The sequence below is a fragment of the Microtus pennsylvanicus genome, chromosome 18, assembly GCF_037038515.1.
Source record: "Microtus pennsylvanicus isolate mMicPen1 chromosome 18, mMicPen1.hap1, whole genome shotgun sequence".
Taxonomy (NCBI): domain Eukaryota; kingdom Metazoa; phylum Chordata; class Mammalia; order Rodentia; family Cricetidae; genus Microtus; species Microtus pennsylvanicus.
In genome coordinates this window covers 2,205,017-2,217,047 of record NC_134596.1, presented here as the reverse complement: position 1 = coordinate 2,217,047, position 12,031 = coordinate 2,205,017, and the positions used below count along the sequence as shown (strand labels likewise).

General features: G+C 51.5%; 1 protein-coding gene across 1 annotated transcript; it reads right to left on the bottom strand.

The window, feature by feature from the left end:
- Positions 1-402: 402 nt before the first annotated feature.
- Klk15 (kallikrein related peptidase 15) lies at positions 403-7,391 on the bottom strand. Its single transcript, XM_075952929.1, has 5 exons — positions 7,352-7,391; positions 3,392-3,542; positions 2,204-2,487; positions 1,949-2,085; positions 403-555 (listed from the first exon to the last, which is right to left on the bottom strand). Exons 1-5 carry the CDS (start codon positions 7,389-7,391, stop codon positions 403-405), a joined length of 765 nt encoding a protein of 254 aa, XP_075809044.1.
- Positions 7,392-12,031: the final 4,640 nt, after the last annotated feature.

Below are 12,031 nucleotides of genomic sequence, written 5' to 3'. Positions count from 1 at the left end.
TGGAACTGAAGACTTTGTATCCTAGCCCCATTCCCCATTTCCCAACATACCGCAAAGAAAGTCGTACCCCTACAGTGAAGGTTGGACCAACACTTTTTTTTTTTTTGGGACCGGGTTTCTGTGTATAGTTCTGGCTGTCCTGGAACTCACTCTGTAAACCAGGCTGGCCTTGGACTTAGAGATCTACTTGCCTCTGCCTCCCTAGTGCTGGGAAAACACTGCTTTCTTAGTGTTAAGCAGGTAACCTCAGAGGGGAGAGGCCCTGGATAACTGTGTATGTCAGTGTATGGAGGGGCTCAGCTCTGTCTCAGGTAGGAATGGGGTGGCTGGCCAGCGATGGGCATTCTTGGTCAGGGTCCTAGGCAGTCGGTCAGTGAGGACCTAGTGGGTGGTCCCAATGAGTCAGTTTCTTTTCATGTTTTCCCGGATCCACTCCAAGTAGCTGCAGACTTTGGTGTAGACGCCAGGCTTAGTGGTAGTATCACAGGGGACGTCACCCCAGGATACGATGCCCTGCAGGGCACCCCTGCAGACCAGAGGTCCTCCGGAATCACCCTGTGGGGATAAAGGGAGTTTTCCTCAATATTTCATTCCATGTAGTAAGAGGATGAACACCTCATCCTCCTGCCTCAACTTCACAAGTGCTTGGATCACAGGTGTGCAGTGCCATGCAAGGTATACATGGTGCTGCGGCTGGAACCGAAGTTTTGTGCATGCGAGGAGATTACCAACCGAGCCACACCCCAACCCACTGTCAACCTTATTCCCACTTACCACTGTTCCCCATCTCAATGAAGCCCCAAACCAACCTCGCCCTAGGAAACTCCAACATTACCCCAAACCCATCCAAGCCTACTCTGACTCAACACGACCCAAGAGAGCCAACCCCCGCCCCCAGCTCTGTCTTGCACTATCCAGCCCCACAGATGGCACTAAACTCAAGTTAGATTCCACCCACTCCACACATCTTCCCCATTCAAAATCAAACTGAACCTGTGCTCACCAAACTCAACCCAATCCCAATCTTTGCACTTTTCTCACCCCCCCCACACCATCCCATGCCAACCCCAATATACTTCCCATCCTGAGTCAAAACAGATTCACTTCCCTTCTTAGCTCCATTCCGTGCTTCCCCAAACCACATGCTCCTCCCCATGTCCACATGTCTAACCCCCTTTCCAGCCTCACCATGATTCTAATTGCTCCTGGAATTCCATCCCATACCCTAAACTTAACATTGTCTCTGGTCCAAAGCAAAGCAAATTTAAGCAATCCCACTTGTCCTATTCTGTCTTAATTAGCTCCAGCTGTCAATCTGACACAGCCTAGGATCGTCTGAGGAGTCTCAACTGAGAGGGTGCCTTGTTGAGCACATCTGTAGGAAGTTGTCTTCATTGCTGGTCAGTGTAGGAAGATCCAGCTCACTGTGAGTGGCACCATCCCCTAGGCAAACGGGACTTGGCTGTAGGCCATGGAGAGATGGCTCAGCAATTAAGATCACTGACTGCTCTTGCATAGCACTCACAAGGCAGTTCACAACTGTTTGTAATTTCTATCCCAAGGCCCCCTTCCGGTTTCCATGCGCACTATGCTATGCAGTGCACAGACATAAAAAAAAAAAGAAAGAAAGAAAGAAAGAAAGAAAGAAAGAAAGAAAGAAAGAAAGAAAGGAAAGAAGAAAAGAAAGCCAGCCGAACAGGAGCCATGATCAAGCCAGTAAGCAGCATCCTTCCATGGATTCTGCTTTAGGTTCACACCTGATTGCTGCCCTGCCTTCCCTCAGTGATGGACTGTGAATTTGTAAGCTAAAGAAACTCTTTCCTGCCCAGGTTGCCTTTGGTCAGAGTATTTTACCGTGTTTACAGGAAAGCAGACTAGGGTACTTCCTACCCCCACCCCCACTCCCACCCCCGCGCGCCTTTACCCAAAGTCCCCACTTGGCTCTGACCTCGCAGGAGTCGGTGCCACCGCCCTCTACACCAGCACACACCATGGTGGGCAACACTCGACCCGGGTAGTCCTTGTTGCAAGATGCCTCAGAGATAATGCTGATGTTGGCACAATGCAGCGTATCCGGGAGTCTCACTGAGAAGGACAGATGGCTTTGAGTATCCTCTCTCCTTTGGTCCCTGAGCCTCCACCCAAGAACCCTGGAGGACAGTGTTGCTGGGATTCCTAGATCCAGTTCCATCCTTCCACGCACCTTGTGGCTTGTGACTCCCTGTGGTTCCAGGCTTGTTGTCTGACAATAGGCCCCAGCCTGACACCACACAGTCCTCGCCGGGAAATGGGCAACGCGTGGGCAGAGGCACGGGACGCACCTGCCGTGACAGCCGGGCAGGCTGGAGAAGTCGCAGCAACATAATGTCATGCCGATGGGTGCGAGCCTCGTAGCCCGGATGTGGGATGATTCGAGCGACCGACCGCACTTGCTCTGGACCATCGCGCTTGCGAAGGTTGTGCTCGCCCAGCCGGACTCTCATGAAGCTGGGTGGGCCAGCAGTTACCGGAAAGGAGTAGACAAAGGGGTCAAAGAGTTGACAACCTGCGATTATCTGACCCGTTGAAAACCTCAAAATCTCTTTTCCTTTTCTCGAGTTTTTGAAGCCAAAATGGTTCCAGCCATGGCCCCTCAAGAACCCACAAGTTTCAGGGTGAGTGCCTTTAACCCTAACACTTGGGAGGAAGAGGAAGGTAGATTTTTTGTAAGTTTTGGACCAGCCTGGTCTACACAGTGAGTTCTAAAGTAATCTGGGCTATACAGTAGGACTTAAAAAAAAAAAAAAAACCAACCAACCAATCAAACAAACAAAAAAACCAGACAAACTAAGCCAGGAGTCCCAAGTCAGGCACACATACACAACACATGCCAGATTTTCCCTTCCCATCTTCAGAATAGGAAATTCCCACCCACTCGACCCCTCTCCCATCAGGGGCCCCAAAGATGGGACCTTTGCAGTCTTCTCTTTGCCCTTTAGAGGTGTAGAATCCACACCCCTTCCCACCAGGGCCTTCGCCTCGAGGTTTCCCATCCCTTAGGAACCAAGAACTTAGGTTACTTCCCCACCCAAGCCCAGCAGACCATATACCCCAAACCTAGAAGCTTGAGGTCATAGCCACCCACAAGGCCTGCCATACCCTGCCTTTATACCAAACCTAGAAGCTTGAGGTCATAGCCACCCACAGGGCCCGCCATACCCTGCCTTTATACCAAACCTGGAAGCTTGAGGTCATAGCCACCCACAGGGCCCGCCATACTCTGCCTTTATACCAAACCTGGAAGCTTGAGGTCATAGCCTCCCACAGGGCCCGCCATACCCTGCCTTTATACCAAACCTGGAAGCTTGAGGTCATAGCCACCCACAGGGCCCGCCATACCCTGCCTTTATACCGGGTTTGGCAGTGAGCAGCAGTCAACACCCAATGTGGGGAGATGAGGAAGGCGCCACAATTGAAACGGCCACGCTCGAAGAGGGCCACTTGCCATGGCTGTGAATGGGGCACACACTCCTCGCCCTCCAGTACCTTGTCACCGTCCTGAGCTGTGGAGAGACACAGAAGATCTCTGCATGAGCCCCTCCTTTGCAGCATCCCTACCCGCAGCTCATGCTATCTTCATCCTGCTTCTCCCTTTGTTCCTTAAGAAATCCCTCCTTTAATCCCAGCACTCCAGAGGCAGAGGCAGGCAGATCTTTGAGTTCGAGACCACCCTGGTCTACAGAGTGAGTTCCAGGACAGCCAGGGAAACACATAGAAACTCTGTCTCAGAAAATAAAAAAAAAAAAGAAAAAAGAAAAGATATTCCTGTTAGGGCTGGAGATGGCTCCCTGGGTAAAGTGCTTGCTGCGTGAGGACCTGAGTTTGGATTCTCAACACCCACATAAAAGCCTGGTGTGGCAGCCACTCCAGCAGCCCCAGTGCTGGAGTTGGGCAGGGGAGACAGGCTGATCCCAGGGCTTGCTGACCAGCTAGTGTAATGGTGAGATCTGTGAGACACAAAGAAGAGAAAAGATGGAGGGCTAGAGAGTTGGCTCAGTAGTGAAGAGCTCATGTTGCTTTTGCAGAGGACCTAAGTTCAAATTCTAGCACCAACATAGAGGCTCACAGCTGCCTACAACTCCAGTTCTGGGAGACCTTCTTCTGGCTTCTGGGGACACCTTTTCTCTCTCTCTCTTGTAAAGAAAATAACTAAAGCAAAAAGAAATACGTAAGGAGAAGGGATGGAGAAAGACACTCAGTGTTACCCTCGGCTTCTCCCCCACTGCACAGGTGAGTGTACACGCATATTACATACACCCACATCTTGAAACTGTGCATCTGGTTTTGACAGTTGCTGTCTGTACTTGCCATGAGGCGTTGACTCCTGTGTTTGCATGTCCATGTATGCATAGGCACACACATGTGCACGTAGACCAGAGAACAATCTCCAGTGCCATTCCTCAGGCGTGCACACCTTGATTGCGGAGGCTGGATTATTTTCATGAACCTGGGGCTCTCTGCCTTTGCTAGGCTGGCTGGCCAGCGAGCCTCAGGAACCCACTGTGTCTTTCCCCACCCGGTGCTGCCTCACATACATGGCTTGTGACCCAGGTTCTGAGGCTCAAGCTCAGGTCGCCACCCTTGCACAGCAAGTAGCTCATGGACTGAGCTGTCTCCCCAGTCAGACGTTGATCTCTTGGTGCTTGTTTTCCATGAAGATAAGAGGGGCCTATGGGTACCTTTGTGGGTGCCCATGTATGTGTGGTTGTGCCTGGCACATTGTAACTCTTTGATTCTTCAGTGTGTTAAGGCAGGGTCTCACTCTGTTGCATAGCCTGGCTTGAAACTTACAATGGAACCAGGGTGGTCGAACACACGGCAGCACTCTCTCTTAATCAAGTCTTTCAGGTTCTGGGATCACAGTCATGCGCATTTGTTACTTTAAACAAAGGACACCCATTTATTTTGGGGGATGTCCATGTGGCTGTTCAGGTTCCTGATACAGGTATGGCCAAAGTATGGCAGACATCTGAACAGACCTAGTTACAACAGCCAACATCAAAACCACAGAGTAAAGGGTGGAAACACGTCTCAGCTGGTAAGTCCTTGCCTTGTGAGAGTGAAGGCCCACTCTCAATCCTTAGGACCCAGGTAAAAAGTCAGGCACAGTAGCGCATGCTCTAACTCCAGTGCCTGGAGTCCGTGGGATCCTTGGAGCTCTCCGGTCAGCCAGCGCGGCCTAATCAGCATTTGAAAAGTTCTGTGTTAAAAAATTAAAGAGGGACTGGAGAGATTCACTAGTTCAGAGCACTGACTACTCTTCCAGAGGACCCAGTTGTAATTTCCACGGCTCTCGCGACTCTAGTTCCAGGAGATTTGATGGCCCCTTTTGATCAGGCTCCAGGCACGCACAAGGTGCACCTACGTGAATGCAGACGAAACACTCCTCCACATTAAATAATAAGATAAAACAAGGCGACCGTGCCTGAAGGATGAGCAGATATTGACCTCTGGTATCCACAAGCAGGGACGCACGGTGTAAAGATGTTTTCATCTACAAGTCATTCTGTAGAGCTCAGAGACCTGTCTGCAGGGCCAATACTCAGACATGGACAGCCCCTCTCCCCCAACCTAGACCACATTCAGAGGCCACCAGATGGAGCAATGAGATTTCACAGTCAAAGCAGGAGAGACAGAGGAGACAGGATCACTGGTGTCTAAGGTCACTCTCTGAAGTTCACAAGGGGAGACCTGGCTCATGCTTCTGGATGGCAAGACACACACACACACACACACACACGAGAGAGAGAGAGAGAGAGAGAGAGAGAGAGAGAGAGAGAGACAGAGAGAGACAGAGAGACAGAGACAGAGAGACAGAGACACACACACACACACACACAGAGAGAGAGAGAGAGAGAGAGAGAGAGAGAGAGAGAGAGAGAGAGAGAGAAGGGCACCACATATAATGACATAATTGAGACATTTGAGGCCACAGTTCCTTATACTGAGCCAAGTGGCCGCCCCACTCCTCCAAGGTCAAGACCATGACAGACACCAACTCTTGCCTGTGTTACAACCAAGTCAAATGTCCACATTTCATCCTCTGTCCTCCAAGGTCAGGAACAGGGCCAAAGGGCCTGGGGAATTGTGGGAATGCGGATGTGGCAGAAGAGGGGCTTAGCAGAGGAAGGGTGAGGTCGCCTTGTGGAGGACAGTACTGGCTGAGCAGCTGGGCATCGGGCTGCACCGGGCCAGTCCCAGCTGGAGGAAGGCAGAGGCCCCTGCTGGGTGCAGCAGAGCCCAAGGGGAGACTTGCCTGCCATGGGGCAGGGCTCAGAGCCCTGGGCAGAGGTCATGTGGGGAGCAGGAGGATCGTTAATGGACACCCCCTCCAATTTCTCCAGGGTAGGAAGCATCAGGTTACACAGAAAATTTCCACAAGATGTGGCAGAGGTTGGTCTGGGGTTGGCCTGTCACCCAGGGTGACCTTGGTTTGGTGGCCACCCCTGCTTCCAAGCTGCTCCCTGGTAAGTGAAGGCAATAGTTGTTCTTTCCTTCTCTGTGTGGGTCTCAAACTCAGCTGTTCAGACTTGACAGCATTTCCATCTGTGCCATCTCACCAGACCCAAGCTTATTTGGGGGACAGATTTTCTCACTGAAGTGGAACTTACAGATTGGCGGGACTGGATGGTAGCCAGCCCACGGATCCCCATCTCCCCTCCCAGCTCGGGAATTTTATAGGCATACGGCTGGTTTTTCACGTGGGTACTGGGGATCTGAACTCAGATCCTCCTGATTCCACAGAAAGAACTTTATCCACGGGGTCATTTCTGCAAGCCCCCTGCCTCACAGGGTCATTGTGTGTAAATGCTCTGTGCCCGCCTGGACTGTCCAAATTGTTCCACCATGTTCACACCTCACGGAACCTCACACTGAGTTTTTATGGAGGACAGTTGCCTCCATCCTATGGGTGGGAAACCAGGGTTGCAGAGTTGGGGAACTGGCAGCCACAGGATTCAGATCTAGATCCTGTGTTCTTGGTGTCTCAACCAGCTTGATTGCCTCTCCTGCGTGATGTAGTTAGGACTTCATGGTGACTGTCACGGGGAGAAAGCACTCGAGCCCCAGAGAGGTAAGACAGTTTCCCCAAGGCTACACAGCAATGAGGAATGGTCTTGGAACTCAGGCTCAAGGATTCAGGTGGCTCAGCACCTCCAGACCTTCTGATGACTCATTCGGGGACATTTGGCAGGTGACTCAGGTGGGGTGTCTCTGGGTGAAGTATGGGCTAGCGGGTCCTAGGTTGCAGAAACTCTGGGGAAGGGGGCACCCCCCATTTCATCAGACCAGCACCAACTTCGGTGTCCCTCACCTGCAGACACGAACAAGATGAAAGCAAGGAGAAACCACATTGTGGAGGAGGATCCTGGGCTTGGAGACCTGGTGGCAGGGAGGACGGCAAAAACTGGGGTAAGGCTGGATCCATCTGTCCCCATCCCTATGCCTGTAGAGGGACATGCATCCCTGTGTGTGACACACTTTTCTCTGTCTTTTGTAATAGTGTCTTCCTATATGTCCTAGGCGGGCCTCAAACTCATGGTCCTCCAGCCTCAGCCTCCCGACTGTCAAGATGACAGATATATGGCACTATGCTAACCTAAGAAACTACTTTACTTCCCTGAGTCCCATCTCCCGCAGTGTCCACCCATGCTCTTCCCTGCCTCCTGTCTCCCGTGGCGTCCACCTGTGCTCCTTCCTGGTATTTATCTTCCCTGCATCCCATCTCTCGCAGCGTCCACCCGTGCTCCTTCCTGGTACCTATCTCGGTGGGGTCCTCTGTTCCTTTCAGCGTTGAAGACCCCAGCATTATCCAATAACCCCTGGCTCTCTCTCATCCCCATGGCTCCATGGCTCCAGAGCAGGACTCACTCTGGGGTCCCCTTAACTCTAGTACGCCTGTAGTCTGTCCCATACCCTGTACACAAAGCTGTAGGGAGCTCAGCTCCCTTCCTCCTTCCCTCCACTCTTCCCTTCTCTCCTCCTTTCCTCTGGGGTACCATGGCCTGACCTGGCTAACTGCACCAAGCCATGCCCCTTGATCCTCACTGGTGAATTCTAGGAATGCACACCACTAAGCCACATCCCCACCTCTTCTTTTACGATTCATTTGGAGACAGGGTTTTGCTAAATTTCGCAAGCTAGTCTTGAACTCTCCATTCTCACACCTCTCAAGTGATGAATGACAGGCATTCACTACCACACCTAGCCTGACAGGGTCTTTCTACACCAGATCTGAGGGCTGTTCTCTCCTGCTCACAGCCTCTCACGGACTTCTGATGATAGACCTCAAATAAAGTCCCATATCCTCAGCAGTCCTTTGAGGGACAGAAATGTCTGTTCCTCCTCCAGCCTGCCAGGCTGGGTTTTGGGGACCCTTCCTAGGCACAGTGTGGACTTTGGTCCTGTAGTTCTTGCCCTGGCTCTGCTCACTCAGCGTATCCCCCTTCGACCATGAATAAGCCTTCCCCTGACACTCTGTGGTGTCTCTTTATCAGACTGAGAACTCCTTTGGAGCAGACCCCGCTGACTGACTCTGGATTCCTAGGAACCACCAAGTGTTAGGATCTGGAGAGACCTCCAGGAGCTTGGGGGAGCGAATTAAAATCTTTCTCATCTTGCATCTTGCTATTTACTTTTTCAGCTCAGCCTGACTCTTCCAAGACACTGTAACCCAGAGGGGATGGCATTAAGATCCTGAGGCATCCATCTTGCCCCTGTATGGTAGCACTGACTGCAGATCCTGGGACCTGGCTTCTCCCAATCCTCATCCAAGAGGAAGATGGAATTCAGGTCAGACCCTCCTGTCTCCAGCTCTGCTCAGTCTGGGACCTAGCACTGGGGACACCTCAGGGAAGTTGTTCTGAATTCATTTGACCTATGGTAACTGCTGACCATGTCCTTGGCTCCATGACAAGTGTTTCTAGGGACGTCCTCTCAAATCCCTCCACCCCCCTCCCCCTTCATTCCAGGCTCTCTCTAGAAGCTTTGAGACATTTCCTTGGTTCAGATTCAACTTGAAGCTACAGGAAAAGGACACAGAAGACCCAGTGCCCTTGACAACTGGTCCTTCAGGGTTGTCTGTGCCTCCCAGAGACCAAGGCACTTTCAGGGTCCCCTCTCCACCCCCACCCACTTTCAGGGTCCCTTCTCTACCCCCACCCATTTTCCCAAGCTCTTTCTTCAAAGATCTCACCCCCTCCAGGTCCTCCAGTGACATCCAAAGAAGCTGGTATACCAGAAGGGGACCAGACATCTGAAAGCCTGCATTTATAAGCTCCTGGCCCAGCCTGGGTCTGGGTGGGGTTGGGTAGAGTGGAGTGAGAGGCAGTGGAAGGTGAGGTTTACAGGCTGGACGCCCTGGTGGCAGGTGCAATGCCAGACTAGGTTGGTCTAATGAGCATTTATTAGTCTGAAGTCATTGTCCGAGTCTGTAAGGAGGATTCCATCCAGGGGCAGGTCCCTGAAGGGAAGGGGCAGGAGGGCAAGTGCGGAAAACTGGAAGTGAAACGCAGAGCCTGGGATCCGGGGTGGAGGTGTGGAAGCTGAATTCTAAAGCCATGCTTCTGGGGTCTGGGAGAGAGTTTTGAACTTGGATTCTGTTTTGTTGTCTAACACAGGTCTTGCCAAGCAGCTCAGGATGGTCTGAGTTTGGGCTTGAGGTCTATCAGCCCCAGTCTCCCAAAGGCTGGGATGACAGGTGTGTGCCACCATGCCGCACTGGAACTTGGGTCTGGATTTATGTTAGCTTACGGGCTGAAGTGGTCTCGAATTCGGTTGTTATGACCTGAAGTCTACAGTGTGAAAATTAATTACTTTTATTTTTATTCATCAAAATATATTAAATTTGGGGCTGGAGAGATAGCTCAGTGGTTAAGAGCACTGGCAGCTCTTCCAAAGGTCTTGAGTTCAATTCCCAGCAACCACATGGTGGCTCACAACCATCTGTAATGAGATCTGGTGCCCTCTTCTGGCAATGCGGGCATACATGGAGGTAGAATGTTGTATACATAATAAATAAATAAATCTTTAAAAATATATATTAAGCCGGGCGGTGGTGGCGCACGCCTTTAATCCCAGCACTCGGGAGGCAGAGGCAAGCGGATCTCTGTGAGTTCGAGACCAGCCTGGTCTACAGAGCTAGTTCCAGGACAGGCTCCAAAGCCACAGAGAAACCCTGTCTCGAAAAACCAAAAAAAAAAAAAAATATATATATATATATATATTAAATTTGCACACATGTGCACCATGAATCAACTGTGTCTTTTCTAAGTTCATCTTGTTGCTTTTATTTTGTGTATGAGTGCACATGTGAGCTCATGCACCAGTGCAGTGCACACATGCTAGCTGAGGTGCCTACACATCATAGCCCATGGAGGTCAGAGGCCGTAGATTCCCAGGAGCAAGAGTTACAGGAGGTTGTGTGGGTTGCTACTGAACACGGGTGCTGGGAACCATGCTTAAGTTCTGTGGGAGCAAACTAGGTTCTCAACTGCTGAGCTGTCTCTGCAGCCTCTCTACCTTGTTTTTTGAGCAGATTCTCTCAGTTGGGCTTGGAGCCCCCTGGTAGACCTAGACCGGTGTGGCAGCCGGCTCCAGAGACCCACCATTCCCATCTCCTCAGGGAGTACCAACTCAAACTCCAGAGACCCACCATTCCCGTCTCCCCGTGGAGTACAAGCTCAAGCTGGATTCTCACGCAGGTTCTGTGGATTGAACTCAGGTCCTCAGGCTTGCCTGACAAGCCCTTTGTTCACTGAGCCGTGTCCCCACCCTAGAGAGTGTACTTTGAAGTCTGAGGTCCCGTGCCTGGAGTCATCTGTGTCCTGGGCTCAGAGCTGTGACTAACTTCTGAGGCTCAGGCTTGTGTTCTGTATAGTTTCCTTCTTCTGGTGTCATCTCTTCTGGCCCTCGATTCTGTCCCTACTGCCACATAAACTAGGTATGATAGCACATGCCTGCAACCCCAGCCCTTGGGGGCCTGAGGTCGAGGATCAGGAGTTCAGGATTTGCTTGCCCACACAGTGATCTTGAGGCTTACCTGGGATACCCAAGACTTGCCTCAAACAATAACAACAGCAGATAAAAAAACAAAGAAACAGAGCCTGCTCAGAACCAGGCCCACTGTCATAAGGCTGTTTATTACAATCCAAGCACTTAGGAAGTGGAGACAGGAAGGTGGAGGTTTGATGCAGCCTGGGCTATCTAGCCTGAGGTAGGGTAAACTCCAAACAAAACATCTGGACTCGGGACAGCCTGGCTTCTGTTTCTGGAATGCTACAGTGTTGGCCGTGGAGCATGTACTCCGGGCTTAGTGCTCATCGAGGCTCCGTGTCTCGGTTCTGGGTTCCCAGGCGTTAATCTTGACTCCGGATTCTGCAACTGTAGACTGGAACCATCACAGAGATGATCCAAGGCTTCCGGAATCTGTGGCTGGCTCCTGGTGTCTCAGATCCCCGGAGGGCCTTGAGCAATAGCCTAGAACCTCGATAATGAGAAGGTCCCTCAAGCAGGAGAGACAGTGCTGAGGTCACACAGCCAAGTACGGCATCAGCTACAAGTTCTGTCCCTCCCTAGGTCTGGGAAGCTGTTGGCTTTATGAGACAAACCTGTGCGGCTGGCTCAGCCTCTCTGGAGCTACTGAACACAGAGATCTTTAGAAGTCGGCTTTCAGATTCCAGGACATTTTGTCTACCCATGTCCTCAGAAACCCTGGAACCCAGGGTCTTAGAACTGTCTAGAATCACAGGCCTCCAGACACTCTGGAGTCCTGCAGACACCCTTGCCCCCCATGGCTAAACTAGTCTAGAAGTTCTCCCTATCCACTTGTCTGCCTCTCTCAGAGATGAGCTGGGATTTCTGTGGGACTCTCCTATCCCCAGCTTCTAGGTCTTGGAGCACCCTACCCTGGTGGTGGGGCTGGGGCAGGGCTGTGAGGGTGGGTGAGGGAGCTCTTTGGGGGGGGCAGCGACTTGAACTAAACTTCCTGCTATGA

Coding starts and splice junctions, on each gene's coding strand:
- Klk15 (XM_075952929.1), bottom strand. CDS start 7,391: ATGTGGTTTCTCCTTGCTTTCATCTTGTTCGTGTCTGCAG. Junction 2,488..3,391: donor GCTGCTCACTGCCAAACCCG/GTATAAAGGCAG, acceptor TGGCCCACCCAG/CTTCATGAGAGTCCGGCTGG. Junction 2,086..2,203: donor AGGGAGTCACAAGCCACAAG/GTGCGTGGAAGG, acceptor TGTCCTTCTCAG/TGAGACTCCCGGATACGCTG.